We start from the raw sequence: 26637 nt of genomic DNA, 5'->3' as shown, positions 1-26637 counted from the left end.
AATCAAATTTCTTTCGCTGCATGACTGCAACTTCAGGAAAGGATTCACATGACACCAGTGTTTGGTTAATCTTGTGTTAATTTTTCTGATTTACAGGAAACATTCAGGATCCAGATGAGCCGATTTTAGAGTTCAGTTTAGGTAGGTCTAGTGATTTTTATGCTAATTTTGATGATACATGCTATTGAGTATGTGTGTGGTTTTGTAGTTGTTGATTTTGAAGCGCTTTTCATATAGTAAGGATTGAAACTTTGATTTTTATGGGAATGGGGTACAGTTTCCTTGCTGCCTGAACAGTATGTTTTGATAAGCAGCCAGCAGTTCTTGGAAGTCTGTAGTTAAAACATCTGTCCTATAAAATTTAAAATATTTGCTATATGAATGTGATGTTTAAATGTTTGGTTTGTTTAAGTAAAGGTACTGTGAAGCTGTCTTCAGTCTCAGTATAGCAGCACTTCAGAAAGTATCTCAGTATATCAGCCATTTTCCTGCAGCCTTTGTTATCAAGGGATAATTCAACATGCAGAAGTGACGTAATTTCTAAGATGGTTAAATTTGGACAAGAACATTGTGTATTAACTCACCTCACTTGAAGAATAAGTGAAAAATACTTGCTTCATGAGAATTCAGTCCACATTTTCAAGTGCAGCGTGGTTTTCTAGGCCTAACAGGGGACTAATGTTTTGAAGGTTATGCTCTTAACAATACACTTGAAATGAAAAATGAGAACATTTTCTCAGATGTAATCATGTTATGAATCTGAAGAATTAGAGCTGAGTAAGGTACTTTGGATATTTTCAGATAAATTAAAACATTGAGAACTGCAGAGCTGGTTAGTGTACATTTAAACATTTTGCTTGCCCAGGTAAATTTCAGAACTAAATTTCTGTACCTGACTGGTGGTCTGAGAGTCAGACCACACTGTCGTTACCTGTATCTACCGAGATAGAATTTGGCACTGAAGTTTAATATAATTGTGTAGAGTCACTCCCTGACATTTTTGGTAGTTATTTGCTCCTCACCATAGCCCCTTCACAGCAGTTAAACTCACAATAGCATTTTAGAGGAAATAAATTGCTGTCCTTTTACAGTTACAGGCTAGCTCTTCACATAGTAGAGCTGCTCGATCAATGTTTAAGCACTTCTGTTGGTTCTCAATGGCAAAATGCCGTTTGGTAATGGGCTTAATGGAGTGTGACTTCAAATCAACTACAGCCATGCTCAGGAGATTCCCAGAGGAAAACTTATGTTTGTACGCTGTTCTAATAAGTTGTGCCGGGGGCATGGATAGGCAGGTGTTAGAAGAGAACAAGTTTAAATTACAGCTCTACGGCTTGGAGCCAAACTGATCTGATTGCACGGTTAATGTTTGCGTGCGCAAAGGTGAGTGATGTCTGTGTTTACAGTGTAGTGGTAGAAAGAATATTAGGTCCTTCATGGGTTTATTGTGCAGGGTGTATAATAAGCTTTTCTGGAAATGTAGAGTCTTACAGCAATATGAAAAAGAGCCTGTATCTAAGTTTATTTATTTATTGCATACCTAAAGCTTGCAGTGAGCTCCTGACTCCATCGCTAGATCGAAAACCAAATAGTTTTGTAGCAGTGAGTGTAACGACACCTCCTCAGGCATTCTGGACAAAGCATGCACAGACAGAAATTATTGAGGTAAGTGGTGAGGCACTCCTGGATTACACTTAAAATTGAAGCTAATGCAGGAAGCATTTCTTCCTAACAAATACCACCTTGCATTAATTTTTCACCTTTTTTTTATGATTACAGGGAACAAGTAATCCTATCTTTCTAAGCAGCATTGCCTTTTTCCAAGACTCTCTTATCAATCAAATGACACAAATCAAACTCTCTGTGTATGACGTCAAAGATAGATCTCAGGGAACAGTAAGTTTTCTTTATTTCATTGCTTGCTGTGTCAGTGTTAAGCAAAGAAATGAGAAGCAAGGAGATAAAACTTGCAGGGTTTGTGGAAGAAAGCCTAATGGTGTAGCAGCATTCAGCCTGCAGAAAGCAAGATGTGTAGGGAAAGGAGGGACAAATGCTGTAGCAGAGTGGGGAGCATTGCCGGTATTCTCAAATAAGGCTTGTCTGCAGCAAGTTTGGGGAACACTGATATAAATTAAGAGGTCCTGTCACTTTTTCTCTTATGTTGTGTACCTCTTTACTGAACTAGATAATGAGTGGGATCCAACACCCCTGAGGCCTCTAACCTCTGCCAAAATGTTGGTCTTGTTGGCCCATGATGAAACAGTCCTTCTGAATAGAGCTACTGAATTCTAGAAATTGCCCTAGCCTGATACCTTAGTGATTTTGTTCAGGGGTAAGATTTGTTTCCTTACTGAGAAAAGTTTAAGCGCCAGCCCTCCCATGTAACTGCATGTATCTGGGTGCAACTCAGCCATTTATTTTCAGACTGTTGCTAAAAATACAGTTCCAGGCCCCATGTAGGCTTCCTTAAGGGCGGGAGAGCTGTCCCTCTCTGTACAGTGCTTTCTAGGGAAAAAGGAAAAGGTAAGTTTTTCAGGAGGAGCCAGGTCTGGGTCAGGGAAGGACTATGAAGGTAGACCTAGTCAGTCTGAGCCCCATTCAGTCATTGCTTTCAGCATTCCTGTATTGCTTAGCCTAAACTTGTATATACTGAAGTACCTGCTCTCAAATCCTAGGGAAAGAAAAATGCTTACTCTCCTCCAGTAGAAAAAGGATTTTTAATAGATTACCACATTTACTACATTTTAAAGTTTTAATTAGTTATGTATGGACATACGTAATTACATTTTTGTTCTCAGACTTTTGTGCATAATAATTGTATTTTGGGCTTCAGTGCTGTGGACAAAGTCTTTATTCATTGTAAAATTAAATCCTGGTACTCATCTTCTTTCAGATGTATTTGTTGGGTTCTGGGATGTTCACTGTAAAAGAACTTCTTCAGGAGAAGAATCACAGGTTGCACTTAACACTAAGGTTTGTAATATCCTCCTCCATTTAGGAATTAATTCTTAATTCTTGAAAGCATGCTTAAAATGTGATGAAAACTTGGGGATATGAAGAAAACCTGTTGGTTGGGTTTTTTAGTTCCAGGCCACTACTACAAAAAAAAAATATTTTATATTGCATGATAATCAGAACAAGACCTTTCCAATATGGTGAATAATGTTAGACATTGGTTCTAGTTCTCCAATTCAAGAAAGTATTCTCAGACCAATTTCATTTTTGGGCATTTCATCCTATCACCTCAGCATATGTGTCTGTGAAGAGTGGCAAAATAGACTATTTTTGACTGTGGTGATGTATAAAGAGCCTGTGATGGGAAGAATGAAACCCACTGAAACAGAGAGGTATCTTAGTTGTTTGGAATACCATGGCTTAGATAAATCTAGGCTCTATTTCACCACCTACCAGTTGCTAAATAGTATATTTGTTGTTAAAGAGTATATTTATCAATATAATGCACTAGGAATAGAAGGAGTCACCTTACAATAGCATTGATTGATGTAATTTTCTAATTTAATTCATATTGGAAACTTTCAAGGAAGGAACATGACCCGGGAGAGAATGAAAAAGAGAGTGTGAGTCTCATACCAATCCTTAAGGTAGCAGTTACAGTTATAGGAATCAAACCATACTCTTGAAAGCCACTGTGGGACACAGTTAAGTAGAGGGTTGGAGAAAAATGAAGACAGCAAACTGAGATTAAGGAAGGAGAGCTCTGATGTGTAAAGGCACATTGTAGGATGTGTTAAAAATAGGACAGGCATCCATGTTAGAGAAGGCAAGGGGAAGTCAGTTGAAGGGAGCAAACATAATCAGGAAGCCTGAGGAAGATGCTGTTGGTAGTATCTGCATAACCAGGATTAGAAACAGTTACTGTAGTACACTTGCAGAAATTTCTTAGCCCAGATACAACTAAGAAAACATGGGCAAAGCTTTTCTTGCTAAGAGAAGAGATGGGTAAGGTTTTCAGGTTTTTTGACAATGAGTTGTAAAGAAAAAATTATTTGACATGACTTAAATGTTAAACATTTAAAATGATATGATTTAACAGAGGGGATGAACGAGTCAGAAGCATGAGGAGTATGATGTTGGGTAAAATTTATCATAGGTGTGAAGATGAGTGTGTTTTGAGGGAGTGAAAAAGAGGAATGTGATGGCAGGGGTTGAATGTGTTTTAGACACAGGTTTATTCTTTCATAACTAAGTTGAAAATGGACTTTATTAAACTCTATTTGTTTTGATATCAAGTATATTCTGATTATCAAAGTGTGTGAATACATGCTTGCCTTCTCATTGTCATGTTACCTCTCAGATGTATGAGTTGGATGCTGAGCATGATCTATAAATATGTTGCATAAACTTTTTCTTGTAGTCATCCTGTGTGCTTATTTTTTTGCCTTCCCAGTATTGTCTGTTCCAGAGGCTTACTTTTTTTGCTAGCTGTCCAAGCATATTTTTACATGTAAACAACAGTCTTAAAATACAATTAGAATTTATCTTAAAATAATAACATAAAGTCTCTGCCAAACTTACTGTAAATCATGGGTCTTTTGAAGAATTGACACACGATGCATGATTTTAGGTTGCCTTCAATTAGGAGGCCTGTACAGCATCCCTGCAGAATGAGGAGAGCATTTTGCTGTTGGAATAATACATTGATTCGGAGAAAATAAAAATATATAAAATGAAGTTGAAAAGCTTCCTATTTAAAATGTTCATTAGGTTTGGAGATTAATAGCCTTTTATAAGTGTTCCCTTGTTGATAAACAGGTCCACCTCCAAAAAAATCTCAACGCAGAGTGTTTGTTGCAGGTCGGCTGAAAGTGACCGTGTAGGTAACATTACAGTTATTGGATGGCAAATGGAGGAAAAAACTGACCAAAGGCCTCCAGTGACAAGGTCACCTGATACAATTAATGGAAGGGTGAGTATCAGCATTGTAACACATTCAGAAAAATGCAGATTTATTGCCAGCATTGAAGTAAACTAGATTGATGTCTGCCATCCGTCTTTATGTTTAGTAGGGCTTTATAATTTCAAAATACTGTAAATGTCAGTCTAATGGTGATGAAGTGGTTTTGTATTTTGCAGAGCTCTTGGTGCTCATGTTTGGGGGTGAAAGTCTTGGGGAAAATTTTAATTTACAGTGATTAGGCTCTAGCTTCAGGTACTTGTGCCTTTCATCAGAATAGGCTTGTGGCACTGTACATTGATGCACTTGGTACATTGATAACCAGCTTCACAAAGATGTGCTATTCCAGTTCACACTTAGAATTGAAAGGTGGCATTAAGCAAGCTGTAATGGGGATGCTCAGGAAATACCCAGAATTTCCACAGGCAACTTAAAAATTTTAATAAAACTGAAAAAGTTACTTGAATATTGGATTATTTTTTTTTCTGATGCCCAAAGTATTTGTCTGAGAGCAGACATTTATAGGGCTTTCTCAGCCTAGACGTATGTTTAAGTCTGTAAACCTTGTGTTCTGAATACCCTGGTGATCGTTGCACTCTTATCTGTGTATCACAGTCACAATGTGCATTAGTATCACTTTGTAGCTGTAGTTGGTGCAGTACCTTTAAAGGCTCTGGAGCTATGCTAACAAAGTAATTGTGAAGGGCTGGATGGAACGTTTTACAGCTTTTTGAACTGTGTAGTAGAAATAAATAGGAATGCTTAGGTTGGAGAGTTTAGGTATATTTATTATTTCAGTCTGCAGTATATTTTGTCCACAGTAAACATATTTGAAATATTTATTTTAACCATGTGTTGCTTTGAATACTCCTTTCAAGTCTGTGTAAATAGGGTCATCACAGGCATATTGCCCTGACACTGAGGTTTTATTGTTTACTATTCTGGGTTTTCTTTTTCTTCAGACTGTGTTGCCAGTTGATGAAAGTTTAACAGAATCTTTAGGAATCAGATCCAAATATGCTTCATTACGGAAAGATGCACTACTGAAATCTGGTAAGCTGCTGTGTGCTGTAACAAGTAAGCTTTGGGCATCAGTAAAAGTTAATCTCTTGCTGTCTGTCTGCCTGTGGCTCCAGGGTGTTTAAGCAGATGTTTTATTTGAATAGGAGCAGGCTGCTGATTGAGCAGCCCTTTGAGGGTCATACAAGAATAAATTATTTTGTCATTTGCACTATATTGTAGAGGAAAACCAGCAGAAGAAAACTTGTGTCATTAAGTTGACTGTAGTATAAAATTTTCCATGCAATTTGCTAGTATTTCCTTACTAGTGTTTTAAATAATTTGGAGGCTTTTCCCACAAACACTGGGAGAATGGTCACTGCAGACTTGACCGTACTTGGAAAAGTTAGAACTGATACCTGCTTAAACCACATCTTTACAGCAGTGTGTTACTGTAAAGTTAGTGATTTGAAGCCTTTTACTTTAGAAAAGGAGGGGCTTTGTACACCTTAAACTTGTATAACATCATTTTAATTGTTCAGTGTTTGGTGGCGCCATTTGCCGAATGTATCGCTTCCCAACCACTGATGGAAACCACCTGAGAATCTTGGAGCAGATGGCGGAGAGCGTCCTGTCACTACACATCCCTAGGCAATTTGTGAAGCTGCTTCTAGAAGAAGATGCTGCAAGGTAAGTTCAGGCCAGTTTACATACAGCAGTGATATGGCTGTTATTGAGTTACCAAGAAATATATCTGTGTTAACGCACAGAGGCACTGAATTAAGATTAGTAAAAGCAGCAAGTTGCTGACTGTACAGTTACAGTGACTTAAGATTTCATATCAGAGTATGGACTTTGGGCTTGAGTATATGGTAATGTGAGCATACAGTGGCACTGTTGGAACAGTGAACACTTAGGATCATACTGCAGTTAGCTGCATTTAGGGGTTATCTGTTCCTCTCACAAAAGTATTGTTAAGGCCACAGAAAGTATATTCCATATTCATGTGACTGTATTAGGTCCGTAACATTAGAATACATTATCTTTATATATATGATTATCTATATTATAGAATCGTAGAAGGGTTTAGGTTGGAAGGGACCTTAAAGATCATCCAGTTCCATCCCCCTTGCCACAGGCAGGGACACCTTCCACCAGATGAGGCTGCTCAGAGCCCCATCCAGCCTGCCCTTGAACACTGCCAAGGATGGGACAGCTACAGCTTCTCTGGGCAACCTGTGCCAGGGCCTCACAGTGAAAATTTTTTTCTAATATCTAATCTAAATCTCCCCTCTTTCAGTTTAAAGCCATTGCCCCTTGTCCTGTCACTACATGCCCTTGTAATAAGTCCCTCTCCCCCTCTCGAGCTTTCTTGTAGGCCCACTTTAGGCACTGGAAGCTGCTCAAGGGTATCCCTGGAGCCCTCTCTTCCCTAGGCTGAACCACCTCAGCTCTCTCAGAGTAGTCAGATCTTAGACTCTAGAGAGTGAATGCTGTGTCTTTTCTAGCTGTCCTGCTACAACCTTGATGGAGAAGGCTTGGGATATGCCATTACACATTTAGACAGGGGTTATTCAGTATTTCTTTTATATTTTTGTTTCTCTACAGCTTTCCTCACAGTACATTTAAAACCACCTATTCATTTTGAAGTACAGCTATAATAATCTAGAATTGACAAGAATAAGGTGCTATATATGATGGATGGAGTTTAAGGATTTGAAGATAGTAAGAGGAGAATTTAGGGTGAATGGGGAAAAAAGATGTGGCTTTCCATAAGGCTGTGGGCAATGAAGTTTCTTAAGGTATTAGCCACAGAATGTGACTGTTCAGAGGCTCTTGCTAAAATCATGTAGATATTGGTTACATATTTTATACAGTTATGGGTTAAAAAGAGCCCAGGTGATTGCTAGTACCACTTTGTATGTGCTGAGTTACTTGGCACAAAGGTAAATATGACTTTCATGTAATTGAAGAGAAAGTCTCACTTCTCCCTGTTCAGTTGAAGTGACACACTCTACGACACACACAGCCACACTTTGTATTCATAGGATCTCTCAGATTTGTCCAAGCACTCTTGTGTTCTCCATGCTTTGTGCTGCAGCCCAGAGGAATTCAGCTACACAAGCACAGCTGCTTCTCTCTTAACATACTGGTGACTTTTAAAATGTCCTTGGATAATCACAACTGCTGTCTCTTATGTAAAGATTTTCTGGGCCAGAGCTCTTCGAAAGGAAATGTCTAACCACGGGGATATTTTGACTAATTATAGCAGACACATCCCCTGCTTTCTCAGCCCCATGGGACAAAGAAGTAAACTTGAAGTCTTAAGCTATGAATTTACTTCAGGAAAACCTGGACTCAAATGCATAGTTAGTTTTAAGTGGGGAGTTTGTCAAGGTAGTCATAATAGCATCTTATGCCGAAGCAGTTTACAAGGTGAAACTGTTAATGTCTTTCTCTAGGTCACTAATAAATACAGTTTACACTGTTGCCTATTGGCTAATCAGTCTGGAGTTTTTCTTGGAAATTTGATTCCTTTTATTAATATCCTAAATATTGTGCAGTGAGAATTGTTCTGTGAAATGCTTTCTTAAACTATATACAGTTGATTAAAACTGTGGATTAAGGATACTGAGAACTGCAAAAAAACCTGCAGGATCCTTTTTGTAGGTGATTGCTCTACATTTTCTGGGTAATGTGCTGTTACACTGTGTCTGGCATTGACTTGTTTACTTTTCACCAAACAATATCTTAATCGAAGAAGACAGTGATACAAGCATAATGTGAAATACACTGAGTATTTCCTCAGCAGTGCTGTCGGGGAGCAGAACATAACACAAGATTGCTGTGTGTGACTGAAAACCTAGCAGTCAGGTTGCAGTGGAAAGCCAGGGGGGTTCCTGTTCATTCTAGGTGTATCCAGTTGTCCTTCATTCCACTTGCAGTAAAACCTAAAATCCTGAATCTCAGATGAAAGTTTTGCTGATTTATCTTTTGTCTCTCCAAACCCTTATTCATGCTTACACTTCTTAGGCCTTCCCAGCTGGCCTTGGAAACTGTTGTGTAGATACCTGGCCAAGGCAAATACTCCTTGTATCTAATGTCAGATAGGTGCTAATCTCCCACCTAACTTCTGTCACAGTCCTGATTTAATTTGAGAGCCATTGAAGTTCAGTGGAGTTGCCTAAAAAGGTCCCTCACTGTCCGAGGTCACCTGACATGATGACAGTGCCCATCATTTGCAGGTCTTCGTATAGTTTGGGAGCTCCTGCAGAAAGGTAGGAAGCTTTGGTTTTGACCAACACCTGAGTCTGCTGAGGGCAGCTCAGTGTATTCTGCCTGTGAGGAATCTATAAGTAGAGCTCCAGCAGCTGTTCTTTGGGGCTTATTTTTGGAAGCATTCCCAGTCTGGTGAGAGTGAATTGAGAATGCATCAGCAGAGGCTGATGCTACATGGGTACGATGTGAAACCCATTGGTCAAGAGGACTATAGAACTGAACACCTCTGTTTTTCCTTTTTTTCTTTGTTTTTCTTCTCTCCACCTAGGGTTTGTGAACTAGAAGAACTGGGAGAACTGTCTCCTTGTTGGGAAAGCCTTCGTCGACAAATAGTCACTCAGTACCAAACAATTATTTTAACGTATCAGGAAAATCTAACTGATCTGCACCAGTATAAAGGTGATTTCTTTTCCATAATAATATGATATTTCACAGCTGTGATTGTAAGTGCTTCTCTGAAATTGGCAATCCAGAATGTCTTAGTTTGATAAGTAAAAAATGCTATTATTAGATTTCTTCATTAATATTTACTGTGAGTTTGCTAATCATCTGAGGAATTTGTCTGCTTTATTCATTCTCTTATTTTACCCTGAAAGTACAGAACAATTATGACCTGTAACAGAAAGATACATCTTTTTTCTTTTTTTTCGGTTTTACTTTCAGCATGTAGCAAATGGTGAATGACACTCCTTGAACCTTTTAGCATAAGTACAAGCAGATGGGTTTTATGCTTACTTTTCTCCTGCATTTCTCAGGTCCTTCATTTAAAGCCAGTAGCTTGAAAGCTGATAAAAAATTGGAATTTGTTCCTACGAATTTACACATACAGAGAATGAGAGTCCAGGATGATGGAGGATCAGGTATTTTTTCTTTCTCTCTTTCTTTACCTTATTCTGTTACTTTTCTCTCTTTTTTTTTCTTTTTTTCATTTCCTTCCTCAACCATAAAGCCAAGTTTCTACAAACTACTGCTCTGTAGTACTAGTACTACTTGGCATTTTTGTAGCACCTTCTATCCTCAGGTTCCAAATCTCTCCAAAAGAAGAGGTGTAAGTATAATTATTGCTATTATACAGGTGGCAAAACTAGGCTCTGGAGTTAACTGTACCCTACGTGACACAAGTCAGCCTTTATATGAAGGAATGCATTAGGTTAAGCTGCTATGTCCCTTCCAGTCATTTTGAATTGTAGCAGAATAGCAAAGGTTCTGATTTGTTTCTTGTCCAGCGTGTGTGCTATGTCTCTGGAACCGCTGATGCAGAATCACAGCAGGTTGTTCACATCGAGCTTATTTCTTAATAAATAACCTCGTTTTCCCTTCTTTTAACAGTAATTCTTACTAACCAGGGGGCACACACTTGTTCCATGCATCTATATGAGGGATTCCAGTAATGGCAGGCTTTGTATAGAGACCAGTGTTCAAGTCTTCTTTTTCACTGTCAGTCTTCTAGATTAAGAAACAGAGGGCCTGCATTCAAGTATGGTTCTTTCACCTTAAAAGTACATGATGGATTTCCAGGACATCTAAACCAATTCAGTTTTCCATGTCCTTCAAAACACAGGCAGACAGTTTTACAAAAATTGCTTTCAGAATAGTTCTTAAATTTCCATAATTATTTGTCCACATTAAAGATTACAGGCTTTCATCCGTAAGTCCTTTTTGTCCATCCCAGATCAGAACTACGACATAGTCACCATAGGAGCACCAGCAGCTCATTGTCAAGGCTTTAAATCAGGTGGCTTACGGAAAAAGCTGCATAAATTTGAAGAGGCAAAGAAACAGTAAGTAGAAATGTTGTGTCAACTGTTATTTGTGACTTTTTGTCCTGGTCCATGCTTAGTGATTTGGAAAATTACTTCATTCTATGGTTTTGTTGCACTTCATTCCGTGGTTCTACTATACAATGTAAAGATTATTCCATGGTTTTTTTTCCCAAGAGGGAGAGGGAAAAGAGTTTCCCCCTTATACTACCATATTTGTTTTCTTTGTTTGCTTACTGATGGGCCCTTTCTGATAGTCTTTTTAGTGAAATCATTAATTTTCCCAAGTACTTGTTACTTCATTTAGTTTAGCTGGTTTAGGTATTGTGTAGTGCCTAATTGTGGACTAGAAAATGCGTTTGTAGAACATCGTCAGCTGCACTACCTTGTGCTTTCAACCCATTATTTTCCAGGAGACTTTTAGACCTCTCATAACTTTAAAGTTCTGTCACTGAACTCTTTTTAGTACAGCTAATAGTACAACAGGCATAGTACAGCTATGCCTGACAGGCAGATTCCCTTTTGACAACTTGGGTTTAGTTCTGGGACTATTGCTGGAGGCTTTCTGCACGACCTAAAGGTTTATGCACAGATTAGGCTTCTGAACCTGGCCTCACTCTGCTCTGCAGGCAGGATGCTTGACCTCCACAGTCCTGTCTTCAGGGACTTTCTAGTGACCTCTCTGGAAGTGCAACCATATGTATTAGAGGTAGGGGCAGAAATTGGGAAGGTCACATATGCTAAAGGGGAGACCTACATGGCACCCACTTCAGCTCTCAAGGAGAAGCTAATGCTGTCTGGATCTGCAGTACTTGTGCTGCAGCATGGAGAATTTAAGGAACAATGAGAGCAGCAGGACAAGGACACTGTAGACAGGAAAAAGGAGACTTTGATAATGCCCTTCCAAAGAAAGGATTTGTAGGAATTTGGAGCTGATGGGGGGAGGGAGTGACATGGGAACCAGGCTCTGCCAACTGCAGAATTCATTTTGGCAGCAGAGAAGTAAATAGCAGCATCCTGTGAACATCAGCCAGATACATACTGATAAAAAGGTGCACAAAGATGCGGGAAACTGTAAACTGGAAGCACTGCTATACTATTCTTTTGATATCACTGAAATTGCTTTCTGAAATAAAATCCTTCTGTGAGCTTAGTAACTGAAGTGGTCCTTATTCCTGCAATACCTAATTTCCCTTTCCCCCACCCCATAGTAATTAAGCTGGTCAAAGAGCTTAATTTCTATTCAGTACTTTTCCTCTAAGCTTTACAGGATTGCTACTTCTGGGTCCATGACAATGGACTGAGGTTCAGAAAGGATATATTTTCTTTTAAGTACTTCTGTGTTATCATAGAAGTCGGTATAGTAGAACTGAGATCCATCTCCTCAGTTGCACTGTTACATAGGAATCATTCAGTTCTGTCTTTTTTCATTGGCAAAGCTGTGCTTGATGCATCCACATCTCCCCAGAACAACACATGGGCATCTGGCAATCTGTGGGTTTTTTTTGCTTACGAGTTTAATCATTATGTACCCGCCTTGTTGAAAAGATGACTCAAGTAAGTTATTTCCCCAAACATCATTTATTTTGTTTTCTGCTTTGGTATTTGCTAACAATCTGCTAATTTTATTTTGGTTTTCTGTTTTTTTAGCAGTTATGAGGAGTGTTGGTGAGTTTTCTGTTTCTGAGAGTTCTGTAGAGAGGGTTTCTGTTATTTGGGTTCTTTTATTTTTCTTTTCCTTCTTTGTTGTTTGGTGTTTATTTTGGCAAAGACGTGGTGTGTTTTAAAGTGTGGAGGGCTTTTTAATGTCATGCATCATGTCATTCCTAATTGTGCCTAAGTAATTGTAGCTGCTTTGTAGAACATGATGTGTGAATGAATTTAATTTCATCTGCAATGTTTGTTTGTAATGAACAGCAAGCTTCTTGGCTCTCTCCAAGTATAAGTTAGAAAGCTGTGGATCAGAACACAACTTTATCTCTCTTCCTCTGTTATTTCCAGTGAAAACTACCTGGAGAGAGAAACTTACTACCAGAGATGGAAGATAATTCAGATAACTCTATGTATTTTTAAATCTTTATGGTGATAGATTGGGCATGGTTTATATTTTTGCAACCCGTGTCTTCATTTAAACATTTTCACTTAAATTCTGTGTATTTGTCTTCATGTTGTGGTGTTCAGTGCTACAAAATGGAAACATTACTTGATGGTTCAACAGTGCAGAATTTCTGCTCTAAATTACTTGTATTAGATAGAGGTTGAACCCCTAATTCACTGAGAAGTTAAAGCTGTGTTACAGTTTGCTGATACAGTACAATGAGAGCTGTTCATTTGAAAAAGCAATTGCAGGTTGGAAAGTAAATATATGTGAATTTTACACCATAAATTTTATCCCTGATCATCCCAGCAAATGTTTGTGATTAAAAATGTAATAATACTAAATCAGATCTCAATATGCTGCATGGCCTTTCCTGCCAAATATGTCTTTATGCATGTTAGCCACACTGTCGTGGAAAGGAATTGCTCAGAGGAATTGTCACTAACATCACCAGTCCATAAAAAGCATAAATCATGTACACGACAAGTCCTAAAAGCTGAGATGAATTTACTGTATGGTGTAGCAGTACTGAGGAGTGGTTGTTCTCTGTTCCACTCAGGTGGGTGACCAGAGGGACACAAATAAGGAGCCTTTCAGGAATCACTTATGCATTATATCATAGAATCATAGAATAGTTAGGGTTGGAAAGGACCTTAAGACCATCAAGTTCCAACCCCCCTGCCATGGGCAGGGACACCTTGCTCTCAGACAGATACTGGGATTAAGCTTCACCCTTGCCTTAATATTAGTTAAGGGATGCGAACTGGTATTTGTGGCGATGATTTTAAAGCGTGCCCCACACAACCCTCCTGTCTCATCTCACAGATATGCTACAGAAATAAACAGCATTGCTCTAGGGGTAGTAGGGAAATTCCTACTCCTCAGAGGTCATGATCTGAGGTAACTGTGCCTGGAAAAGAAACTCCTCCCTATGTAGTCTTGTAGCTGTGTCAGTTGAACAGTGCTGAGAGTGGTGCAAGCAGTCAGTTATTCTCTGCTGTCACTATGCTGAAGCCATTCATTACTGGAAATAAATTAACAAAATTAAGGTACTGTACCATTGGTGTACTATTATGCCATGACATGAAGGCACATCACACTTGTTACAGCCGGAGCTGATCTTTTTATAGCTTTCCTATTGGGAGGAAAAAAACAGCATATTGCTTGGCAAAGAGAATAGTGGTGAGTTGGTTCCAAATAGTTAACTAAGAGCACAACTTCAGTTTAAAATTTTCTAAGCTAAAAGACAGCTTTTGTGAAAGGTTCTCTGGTAGGATTAAATCACCCTTTAGAAGTGCTGTTCTTTACAGAGGGAGTCCAAACGTCTGTCTTGTAAGCAATTTCTGTAGACATCTTAATTTAGAGGACATAAACTATAGTTTATTACCCTTACTACCTGGTAAAGGCCAAAATTTGGTACTGCTTTACATTGTTACAGTTGAGTTTATAGTAGGGATCATGTCCCTAGTTTAGTATAAGAAGTGTATGCTAACAGAAGGTACACCAAGGACAGAGTCCTTGGGTTAGTCTGGAGATACACTTTGTTTTTATATATCATAAGATTGCTTTTGCTGGTGTAACTTGAATCAGGCCTGCAACAAGGGAATAGGTACACTAGCAAGGATTTTTTGTTAATACCACAGTGTTTGCATTATGGATCTGGTGGCATTTCTGTGTTAGGAGTGCAGATTTTCTTTTCATGGTCCTAGTAGATATGTGATAAAATGGGTTTGTAGAACAGGCCCCAGTGAAGTGTCTGTGTGATAAGGAGAAGGAGAGGGGGCAAGCTGTCTCTGCAAACAGTGATTCTGTATCCGCTGGCAAGATCTATCACCCACATTCTCCTCAGCAAAACTGTCCCTCTGGTATACAAACTCTGCCCACAGCACTTTGGCATAAGGGATTAGTAAATCTTCATCTGAATGCTTTCAGTAAAGTCAGAGAAGGCTCTAGGATCATGTTCCTGCTGTGCAATTGCCCACTGGCCTTTCACTGTTGATTGCTAGTTTAGGTAAATTTTCATTGTCTGCCATTAATTCCCCAGCATGCCACTGTAATGTGCGTACCTCTAGATCAGTTTTCTCTGTAACACCAGTCTTTCTTTTTCAGCACTTCAACAAGTTCCCAGTCTATAATATACATCCCACAGGACATTGTCAGAGCAAAGGAAATTATTGCACAAATCAACACCCTGAAAACGCAAGTCAGTTACTATGCAGAAAGGCTTTCAAGAGCTGCCAAGGATAGATCAGCTAATGGCCTTGAAAGAACACTTGCCATCCTGGCAGACAAGGTAGGAGAATAACGCATTTCCATGCTTTAGCATGTTTTAACACAGTGTGTTTTATTTTCTCTGTCTCTATCTTTAGTCAGTTTTCTTGAAATATCTGTTTTAGCTTGTTCAGTAGTGTATTGTAATGTGTACAGGCCTAAAGAAAAAGCAAAGTCAGACCAGTCTTTACAATTTGCTGCTTTTTATTTAGGTTGTCTCTTACTTTTCACACTCTTCCCTTCACCTCTTCTTGGGAGTGCAGTGGAGAGCAATGTCCTCTGGTTCCCTCCATTCATCATATTCCAGAAATGTGCATTCTTTCTTTTATACTCTTTTCTCCATAACCACCTGGGGTTTCGTAATGTTCCTCCAAATCATCTGTCAAGCAGCAGCTACTGGCCAAAAGTTAATAAAACAATTCTGTATTTTTCCACTGGCAAAATAAGGATAATGGTGACACAGTCTTTGCTTGAATTACAGTGATGTGAATCAGTTGTTTCTTGATGAATGCTAACAGAAACCAGACTAGACCCACAACTGAACAGTCTTATTTACAGGGACAAAAAACCCAAATACTGTTACACTGATGTTTTCTGTCCCTGAAGCAGATCTGAAGGCTGTTGAACAGCAGTAATGGCCAGTCAGCTTGCCATAAATTGTCCAATTAGAAGGGGTATGCATACAGCTTTGTAGAGTGCAAAATACAGTGTGACCCCATGTAAATGTAAATGTATTATATTTGCTCCAAATGAGTACAGCGTGTATAACTATCTATGGGATTTTTGACAGCTGGACAACATGTATATATAACGTAGTAAGGGCTTGTTTGTTATCTTAATAGATGCTCAGACCAGATACTTTTCATATTCACATAACTTACAGAAATTCTTTAATGCAACACCACTGAATAAGACAGGGAACAAATTGCATTGATTGGTGGGTTATATTTTTAGTCCTCCTCTTATGTCTTGTTATGATTTCAGACAGGGTGGTGGAGTGGTCTAAACATGGTTTTTGGTGTGGCAACTATTGTATGAGCTATAAAATTGTCTGCACATTGTTCTAAGCTTTTGTCTAATGAAGAGTGAGGTGCAAATAAAGATGAACAGCACACTTAGTGAGATTTTCAACAACTGTAAGGCTAATACAGTAATACGACTTTGGAAATGTACCATTTGTGTTTGGGTGTCCTATATGGCTTTTAAAGGCCATTCTGTTAAATGATTGCAAAGGTACCTTAGAGACTCCTAAACAATGGTTACTTTCTTTTACAGAATACTAGTTCTTTTTTCTTTCTGTGAAAGAATATAGTATAAATAGTGTATGGAATAATGAAAAATAGTTAAAATATGTGGGGTTTATTACTTTTTAGACCCGGCAACTTGTCACAGTCTGTGACTGCAAGTTGTTAGCAAATTCAATACATGGACTGAATGCTGCAAGGCCAGACTATATAGCTTCAAAAGCATCTCCAACCTCTGGGGAAGGGGAGCAAGTGATGTTGAGGAATGATCAAGATACGCTTGTGGCCAGATGGACAGGAAGAAATAGTCGATCTTCTCTGCAGGTGGATTGGCATGAAGAGGAATGGGTATGTTTGCTTAGTGGAGTGATGAATATTTTCTTCTTTTTATTTTTTAGTTGCTGTGTTCTTTTGTCTATAAGCTCTTTAATTGCTCACCAAATACACATCAGACAAGTGGTTTAGAGGTAGTGGTCAACTAACAAAGACGTTGACTCTGTCCTGTGCTCTGTTACTCCTTGGCAGGGGGATAGAAACAGGCCTTAATAATATTTCCAGGTTTCCTAAACGGTGGAAATCATTACAGTAGGTGAATGGCGTTTCTGAAGTCAGTTCCAAGGGAAAGTAAATAGCTTTTAAAGTAGAAACCTGACCCTATTACAAAAGGGTATTTACAGTTCTCCAAAATAAAGCATAATTTGTGTGCGTTAGCTATCCAATTCAGCCTTCCTGGTTTTTATTCTCATCTAAATATTTAGAACTTGCTGTCCAACTCTGTTTTAGTTATGAACACCATTTTAATACTGTTTGAACAAAGTATTTAAATGGTTTTCCTCCCCACACTGCCAACTGAAATAAGAATTTGGCTGTGTGGATTCTGTCATTGTATAATATAAAAAGAAGTTAATAAAATCTCAAAAATTGTAGAGATTAATGAAAACAATTATATATATATAATGAATGCTTCATTCTTGGCGGTGTTCAACGCCAGATTGGACAAAGCCTTGGGTGACATGGTTTAGTGTGAAGTGTCCATGCCCATGGCAGGGGGGTTGGAACTAGATGGTCTTAAGGTCCTTTCCAACCCAAACCGTTCTATGATTCTATATTGTGAAATACCAATTTCTAAATGAGATCCAGGTCATTTTGGAAATAGATCCTTGTTTTAATTATTTTGGCATAAATTGGCCTATAGTCAAACTCAGAGTCATGAGATACGAAGAAAGCCAATTCAGCTATTTGGATAGTAACGCAATACAGTAATTTTATCTGTTATTCACTGTGTTATATAGGAAAAGAGATGTGTGATTGCATACAATTATTATGTCAAACATGAGTTTCAAGAATAAACAATATTACCAGCTGGAAATTGAAATAGTGCAAATAATTGCTCAGCAAATTTATTTAGAAAATAGCTTTACAATTTGCCGTGCAAGTCATGTTTGTACATATCCTTGACATGCTGGTATATGTTATTTATATATCCAAAAATTGTGTGCAGGATAGCCCAGAGGAAACTTCACAGAGCAGTTGCAACTAGAATCACAGGAGAAAATACATTGCCAAGGGATTTGTTACCCAGTGTCTCTTTTCTTTTTTAAATTGAGAAAGGAATGTTTTCTTTTAAGGAGAAAGTTTGGTTGAATGTTGACAAAAGTCTGGAGTGTATTATACAGAGAGTGGACAAACTTCTCCAGAAGGAGCGCTTGCAGAGTGACAGCTGTGAAGATGTTTTCCAGTGTGATGTCAGCTCTACTAGCAAGAAAGGTAATCGGGACACTCGTGCCTACTGGATAAATCCAGAAGATTTAAATGAGACCTCATCATCCTCACCACCTTCATCATCCTCACCACCTTCATCCACACCATCCTTTGCATGCCATTCTCTCAGAAAGACAAGTGCGTATGCCAGAAGCTGCTTCTCACCTCCGCTTTCTCCCTGTGTGCTGGCATCATCCCTAAGCCTGCATTACATCCTTCCATGTGTTTTTAGTTCAGTGGTGGTGTTAAGCACTGAAGTCGCACAGAAAGGGTTGGTGGTGTCCCGGGAGTTGCGAAGCTCCATTGCTTATTTTGAAATCCTGATCCCACTGAAAACATTGCCAAATCCATTGATGACAGTCACAATTGTTTTTCACACTGGGTGTTTTAAGCTGGTAAAATAGGTGGTTGGGTTAGCATGTGTCAGACACCACCTCTGGTAGCTTTCCTGTTGGCTTCAGCTTCTTTGCAGCAATCAAAGCTAATTACAGCAAATCTCTATGAAAGATAAATAAAACATGAGAGAAGTGCAAGGGCAATTGGCAACACTAATGGTCCCAGCTGGACTGCCATAGCATAGGGGGGAGCCAAGCAGTCCCATTAGACTGAGCTGAATTCAGATGAACCTACAGGATTTTAAAGCAATTTTTAACCGAAATTGTCAAAAGCTGTGGGGCTGAGGCACTCAGTTAGTTAGACCTTGTGTAGCTGGGAGATAGGAATTGGCAATGAAAGCTCTCAGTGGAATAATCCTGTCAAAATTTGAGGTAAAGTGGGTGCTGCATTGAATCCAGCATGATGCCATGAGCATGTGAGTGAAAGTTACCCCTATCAGTTTAGGCTGACAATTTTGCAGTCGTGCATTAGATTTCAGGATTATTTAATTTACATATGTACTTATTTGGCTTATTCTTACATTCTTTACATGTGGCCAGTATGATTTGGCCACTTAATAGAGCAGGTGTCCCAAGATAAGCTCTAGTAAGATTAGTTTGTGTTTTCATTTTTTTCCTGTTCTGTCTTATTGTTTGATAGCCCTTTATCCCTTACATGTGTCTGTGACTTCATGTCCATCCCATTGTTAGTGTTGCAGTAGAAGGCAATACTTTCAGGGGGGGAGAAAAAAGCAAGAAGGAAGTTAAATGTTAATATATTTTTGTGTAGCGTTATATCTCAAATGACCATGTTTTTCTAGATTAGACTGACATTTTTGTATATTATAAAGGAACAGAAGAATTGGTTCTTGTTTCAGAATGCATTGTCTGTTAATCTTTGACTAAATTTCTTCTATCAGTTTGATACCTTTAAATGTTTTTATTTGCAAGCTAGTTTACATAGAATCGTAGAATAGTTAGGGTTGGAAAGGACCTCAAGATCATCAAGCTCCAACCCCCCTGCCATTGGCAGGGACACCTTGTTCTACATGAAGTTTTATATGTATTTACATGGGAGTTTTATCAGTAAACTTCAATGCAGCTTTGTTTGAATGATTAAAAGTTGTGGATTTTCATATTAAAAAGAATAGGAAAAATCTGTGGTGGGTGACACCAAAACTTTTGCCAAGATAATTTGATGCTGCAAGCATCTTAAAACAATAATTTTCTTTCATTTTCAGTCATACTTTTAAATCTACTTTAGAGCTTGACACTTATGCCACATAAAATTGGAATTAGCTGCACTTCTACCAAAGATTTTGTTTGTGCCAGGAGTTTCAGTAACCTTTCCTGCCTATTTCTCCAAATAGGGATGAAAACTATCTCCTTTTAATCCACAGAACCTAGAACACAAACATTAAATCAGGAAGTGTAGCAAGCTTTAAAGCTAACAAGCATGTTGCCATTTCCCAGTGCTCTGTAAGTGTAAGGACTAGATCTGATGTCTGACTGCCAACCAGTGTTGGGTGAATTTAACTTAAAAGATCCTGGAGAGGGAATCCTGTTTCTGAAGTATCTGGTGCAAACACTGTTGTAGGTCTTAATGAGTAATTTGAATTGCACTTGGGATGTTTATTGTAAACCAGGGTAAGCTGAGTACTTGATTACATTCTCATCAGATGTAGTTCCTAATTAATGTCAGTATTTTTGAGAGACTTTAATACTATCAAGAAACCTGGTTTTACTGAAATCTGTGGGAATTTTCCCATTGAGTTATTTCCCTTGACTCCACACCAAACCTGTCCTGTTAAATGCTTTTAAACTGAAAGAGAGTAGATTTAGACTAGATACAAGGGAGACTTTAACAATGAGGGTGGTGAGATACTGGAGCAGGTTGCACAGGGGAATTCCGGGTGCCTCATCCCTGGAAACATTCAAGGCCAGGGCTTTAAACAACCTGATCTGGTTGGAGTTGTCACTGTTCATTGCAGGGGAGGGGGGGTGTATTAGATGACCTTTAAAGGTCCCTTCCAACCCAAACTGTTCTGTGATTCTGTGAATTCCCTTTCATTGTTACTTTCCACAGCTGATCATGGGAATTACTGAGGGACAAAGAAGATCCTTTCCCTGTGTTCAGAATCCCAACATTTTGAAGTTTTTCCTTGTCATGTATTCAAAGAATTAACACTTTTTTTCTATTAGTTTTTCCCAGTTTTGAATAAATTACACTGAGTGGCCAGAATATTTTCGAAAGCAATGTAAAACCCAGCAAACCAAGGCAGTTTCAGAACTGGTAAGGGAGAGTCAGGACTTTAGAGGAACTCTAGAAGTGAACGTTTGTGAAAGAAAATACTGCCTGAAATAGTAGAAGGGAGACTTAAGAAATTATTTTAAAATTTGTTTTTGTTATAGGCTTAGGTATTCATTACTAAAATTGCATGGGGACACACAGTTTCTTTAATGAACATGAGTTTTAATTTACTGAGAGGTAACCTGAGAGGTTAGATAATCTCGATTGTCTAACTCAGCTGATTGTCCTAATAATGCATACAATTGAACTTGATATTTTCTGTTGCTATTTTCAAGTTCGTAATTTATTGACTAGTGACCCTAGATATAAACAACAGAAGTTTAAATCCTGTTAGCTTAATAAACTACTTTTCAGTAATGCAAGACTTGCTATAGCAGTGTATGTATTAATTTCTTTTACTGTTTGCATTGCACTCTAGTGTATTTTCATCTGACGGCTTGTTCCTCCCACTGAAGTGGGTGTGGAACACACACAGGCTTCACTGGTGAGGTTTCAGCCCTTGATATACAATCTGATGCTGTGTTAACAACCTCAGAAATTGTATAATGGAAATTTGTCCAAGATAGTAAAGTACTGTTTCTTTATTATTCTTGTCTTGTGGGTGCTTTAATGTCATGTTCTGTTAAGTGCATTGAACTTATTGCTAATCTTTTGCTATTCTGTTTAGCAGCCTTACTGCCAGCTTATTGTATAATTGCACTAAACCAGTGAGTGGTTCTCAAATTGTGGATCACTGGGGGTTGACGGTGCCCTTGCTGGTAATCCACAGAGATGCCCTGAGCTAGCAGATACTGGCTTTCCTCCAAGTCTCCATTCAGGTATTTCTCTGATCAGAAACAGTGGAGTGGAGGAGACAGCCCATGCCTTCAGTGACTGCAGGCAAGGGGGTATCTCTGCTGAGCTCCTCTTTACTCAGTGAAAGTGTTTGAGAACCCTGGCGTTAAGCGTTTGAGTTGCTTATATTTAGACTGTGTTGCTGCTCCTTAATCATGCATGTTGCCCCTCCATTTCTGTGCAGATTGCAGCCCCACTCCGGAAGAATCTGCCCCAGGTATGTGCATTCATGGCTTCTGCTTCTTCTGAAAATTACAGGGGTTTGTTCGTAATTAACAACTGAACAAGTGCCTTGCTGTTAAGATTGAAGTGGTAATGCTCTGCAATATCACGTGAGTTACCTAAGCGTATTGAGAAGTTACTATTTCCTAAATAATCGTGCAAGGGGGTATCTGTTAACTTCTCATGCCCAGGTATGGAAGAGCACTTGTTCCTGGTCTTTCTGGTTTCTCCAGTCAATGTGTTTTAGCAAACTGTTGAAGGTGACAGTGACTTGAGGCCTGTTCCAAATGATGCTGAAGTATGTGGGAGTCTGACATTTCACACATTTCAGACATACCCTTTCATATGTGCTGTTGAGGTGGCCTTTCTGAATGAGAACTCGAGCAGAACATGGAGCAGTCAACAACGCTGATGGAAAATCTTTGTTGTGGGTACAAACCAAGCAGTGTTGGGCACTGCAGGTCTAATGTTTCAGAATGCAGAATTTAGGAGACTTTCATCCCATTGTTAGCCTTCTTTTCTCTGTCCTTGTGCTTCCACAGTTGTGTTGCATTTCCAAGTTCTGAAAAATATGCCTCTGTAATCCTGCTCTCTCCCAGCCAGATGGCTGTGATTTCTGCCATTTGAGAGTAGTTTAATCTGAGTTCAGTGAAGGTTCAATCTTTGAACTGTTTCAGCATGGGCTCCTGGATTTATTGGTAAAACCAATAGGAAATAAAGCCCGAGTTCAAGTATGATTTTCATCTTCATGAAGTGTATTCATATATGTTCACATAATATATTCATATAAATATTCTTCTCAGCTACACAACTCGACTCCTTCTATCACGGAGGAAATGTTTTTAATTAACAAAAAGAGTCCCCAGGAACACCCCTTGGTTTTTGGAACACCCCTTTAGTTTCTGCAATATTTATAGTGCATAAATTAACATTATATATTTATTTTTAAGGTGGGAGTCACTAAAAGCAGTTAGGACCCCCCAGCCGAGTACCCAGATATCCCCAAAACTGCAATGTAATGGAGGACTTAATGCCTGCTTCCTTTTGAAGCTAAATGTGATGCGATTGTGTGCTTAATGGGTTGCCGATTATACTTTACTGATCAGGGCTAAGCAACTACCACTTAAATAACAAGTATCTCTTTTACATACCATGAGTCCTTGTAACCATGACCTAAACGAAGGGCAACTGTGGGTGCCCAGTACTTTGATTTATGGATACTAGGTGGTTTTTAATGTAAAAAGACTATCTTTTCAGTGCTCTGGAGGACAGTTACTCTAATACAATTTTTGTTGCTCTGTAGAAGAGAAATTTGGAGGGGAAAAAAGGCAAAAGCTTTTCCCAGCTGACATTACATCCTTGATTTATACCAGCTTTATGTACTATGTTAGACATCACATAATGCATAAGACAGACACTTGGGGTTTTTTTGTGTGTAGTCAGAGAAGGTCCACTGTGTGAGCTCATAGCATCCCTCCCTCCCTTCCTTCTTCCCTCTTTCCCTCACTCCCTCTCTGCCGTTCCCCTCCCTGCTTTTCAAAATGCTGCATTTCAAAGTGTATATCAAAGTATGACTTTGGTCAGCAGCAGTCATAAGAAAAGTGGCAAAGACATATGGGGCCACATCTGGCCCTTATTTACCAGCCAAAATTCAGTTGCAGCTGTCTGAGTGGAGACTGCAGGACTTCTCTTGCTGTACAATATAAAGTGCCTAAAGCAAATGACAGGCATCCTGCTGGTTTGTACCATGCCAGTTTTTAAATGGAATAACTTTTAACATGAACTAGAAACCTCTGATAAAAAGGTTCGATTTGTGGCCCAGACATACCAACAGCTAGCTTGGACTAGGTCTCTGGCTGTTTTAAGTCTGTAACACCTTGTTGCATCTTTGTTGTTTCAGGGCCCATGCCAAATCATCCTACCTATGGATCTATCCAGTGGAGTCAGTAATAGTTTATATCACAGAACATAACAGCAGAGCTCAGAGTAGATTTCACGTTAGAACTGGTGCCTCTTGGTGTTTGAAGGTGCCCTTGGTTGATTTGATAGAAAATATGCTTTCAGTAATAAAGTTCTGTTAGGAAAAATAATGAGGGGAAGACAGAAGGACAGGGAAATCGAGGTGAAAGGTAAGCACTTAAGAGTCCTTTCACATTTGTTTGAATGCTGTCAGTGAAATGTTCTAACCTAATTTGAGCCTAGGAGTGCAACTCCTTTTATTCCTGTTTGCTGTTGATAGAAACTACCATTGAATAAAAAAATGAAAGAACACAGGTGACACCTCTGTGGCGCAGGTAGCAAAAAAAGCATTTAGAATTTTGCAGACTGACAAAAGGCTTGTTTTTATCATGGCCAAAATCTTAAACCAAGAGAATACACAGCGCAGAGGATTTTTGCTCATTACCCTGGGTGAGCCACTGCATTGAATGTGAGTGTTGGGAAGAAAAAAATCATCTAATAATTGCTTTATCTTTAGACAGGCTCGTGTACCACCAGTGTGCTTTGTGATCACCACAGATAACCATACCTTTCAAATGAAGTGCTGCTAGACACACTTTAATTGTAAATCTCCTCCGAGAAAACTCATATACATGAGTTATACACTGAGTTAACTGTATACAGATATGTATACCCAGGCAATGAGATGATGATGTGCTGGAAGATATTTTCAGTTCTTTTTGCCATTCTCATTTATTTATAGAAAAGCTCTTAAATGCAGTAAGAGAAACACTGTTTGTAACATCTGTTTTTTGTTTTTTAAGTGTTCATGGGGCCATATTATGGCATCTGATTTATTTTGAGAGAAAATACTTAGTAGAGTATAAAAGACAAGCTGCAGTTCCTTGCCTGTTCTTTTGATGTTTCCCACTTTTTTCTTTTTTAATGGCAACGGAACAGAGCCAAACAGTTCCCCTTTGTGTAGTTTATTAGGTTATCTATCTACCGGACAGAACAAAAGCAAGAAGGATAGTTTTGGTAATCTTGTCAGTTATGTTTCTGTTAGCAGACTTCCAAAGTTCACCTCATTGGATGCTTATCAAAGAAATGTTCATTATTACTAGCTCGTAGTCATGCCTCTGAGTCAAAATCCCAAACAACTTCCTTTCAGGGGCCTGAAGTGCCCCATTCATGCAAGTTCTGATCTGTACATTGCCTTGTTCCTACAAGGAACCAGAATGGGGGTTGTGTGTGTTCTGTTTGTGAGCTCCAGTGCTTTTTAGAAATAGAACACACTGTCCTTCCCTTTAAAAAGAGAGGTGTTTTTCTGTTTCAACTTTACCTTACTTAAGTAGGGCAAAACCAAAGCACTGTCCTATTTTCTTTTTATGTTGCAGACAGAATGGATTTTGGTATAGCATCTGAGTAACTTTTCATACAGTCATAGAAATGTGTTTAATTGGTATTTGATTAAGACAGAAGATGAAAGAAGGAAAGAAAAGAAACTGAGCTTGTGGGGCATTTTAAGGCAGAGCAGTCCTTAGGGAAAAGGAAGGGCACAGTGTTTGGTGTACTAAAATAGGACTTTGGTAACCCAGTTTCATTTCTGTGCTTCCTGTTTAGGACCTTGAACAGAGTCCCTCTGGGATGTAGCTTGTGTTTCAGTGAAAGTCAAGGTCTGAACTACTTCCAGGGATCTGGCTAACTCCCATTGTAATCACTTAGTGTTTCTTGTTAGCTAGCTCTAAGCCTTCAAAGCAACTCAGCAGACAGAGGACACTTAAAAGAGTACCTACATGAATTTTTTCACCTCTCTGCCTTATTAGTCCTATGTCACAAATGGGAGATAAGCATTGTCTTACTTCACTGAGGTACAACAAGGATCAGTAAGATGGTGAGGCAGTTGAATGATACACCTATGAGTCCACAAAAAATTCAAAGGCAAGATATTTGGGAGAAATCTCATTGACAGAAATGGCTAAGCAGATGTTCACTATTTCTGTTATATGATCGACTTCATGGTGTCTGTCCGTGCACACACTATGAAAGGGTATGTTTGAACATGCACACACAGTTATATACACTTGTGTATGTAGATATTCATGTTTCTGTTATGCTTTCCAAATCAACTATTATATAGCCTGTTCTGTAGGCACAAATCTGGGATCTATTACAGTCAGGAAAGTCATAACAGCCTTGCGGAGTAGAATTCTCCATATTTTCCTCATGTGGTAACCACTGTGTAAGATTACTTAATTAATAACAAGCAGGGAGTAACCATCAGCCAAAATAAAACAAGCCCTAAATGTGAGTTACCAACAGCTTCAACTTGCAACGGGAAGTTTCTTCTTAATGCATGTTTGTTTGTTTCAAATAAAGTACTTACAGTGCTGCTATTTTATTTTCTTTTAACCAGGTGAATGGAGCGAAGCTCTTTATCCCTTGCTGACAACACTCACAGACTGTGTAGCCATGATGAGTGACAAGGCAAAGAAAGCCATGGTCTTTTTATTAATGCAGGACAGTGCCCCGACAATAGGGCTCTGCCTGAGCCTTCAGTATCGCAGAGATGTTGTCTTCTGCCAAACAGTAAGCAAGCAAATATGGGTGATTTGATTGCACTTTGACATG

General features: G+C 38.9%; 1 protein-coding gene across 19 annotated transcripts in view; it reads left to right on the top strand.

The window, feature by feature from the left end:
* Positions 1-26637, top strand: part of INPP4A (inositol polyphosphate-4-phosphatase type I A) — a 122267-nt gene that overhangs the window by 77645 nt on the left and 17985 nt on the right. For 7 of the 19 annotated variants that reach the window (XM_061377904.1, XM_061377908.1, XM_061377905.1 and 4 more), the window contains 16 exons: positions 97-141; positions 1547-1665; positions 1780-1896; positions 2894-2973; positions 4774-4927; positions 5878-5968; positions 6457-6604; positions 9462-9592; positions 9949-10053; positions 10866-10974; positions 12604-12621; positions 15161-15344; positions 16696-16914; positions 18195-18465; positions 22031-22063; positions 26423-26595. In XM_061377904.1, coding sequence (XP_061233888.1) covers positions 97-141; positions 1547-1665; positions 1780-1896; positions 2894-2973; positions 4774-4927; positions 5878-5968; positions 6457-6604; positions 9462-9592; positions 9949-10053; positions 10866-10974; positions 12604-12621; positions 15161-15344; positions 16696-16914; positions 18195-18465; positions 22031-22063; positions 26423-26595 — 1997 coding nt within the window. The remainder of the gene's footprint in view (positions 1-96; positions 142-1546; positions 1666-1779; positions 1897-2893; positions 2974-4773; positions 4928-5877; positions 5969-6456; positions 6605-9461; positions 9593-9948; positions 10054-10865; positions 10975-12603; positions 12622-15160; positions 15345-16695; positions 16915-18194; positions 18466-22030; positions 22064-26422; positions 26596-26637) is intronic. The other 12 variants (XM_061377916.1, XM_061377919.1, XM_061377918.1 and 9 more) reach the window with 9 other exon arrangements.

The sequence above is a fragment of the Neopsephotus bourkii genome, unplaced genomic scaffold (assembly GCF_033783945.1).
Source record: "Neopsephotus bourkii isolate Nb327-2 ecotype Australia unplaced genomic scaffold, CSIRO-AGI_Nbou_v1 NB_1760, whole genome shotgun sequence".
NCBI classification, from domain to species: Eukaryota; Metazoa; Chordata; class Aves; order Psittaciformes; family Psittacidae; genus Neopsephotus; species Neopsephotus bourkii.
This window is presented reverse-complemented; position numbering and strand designations above follow the sequence as displayed.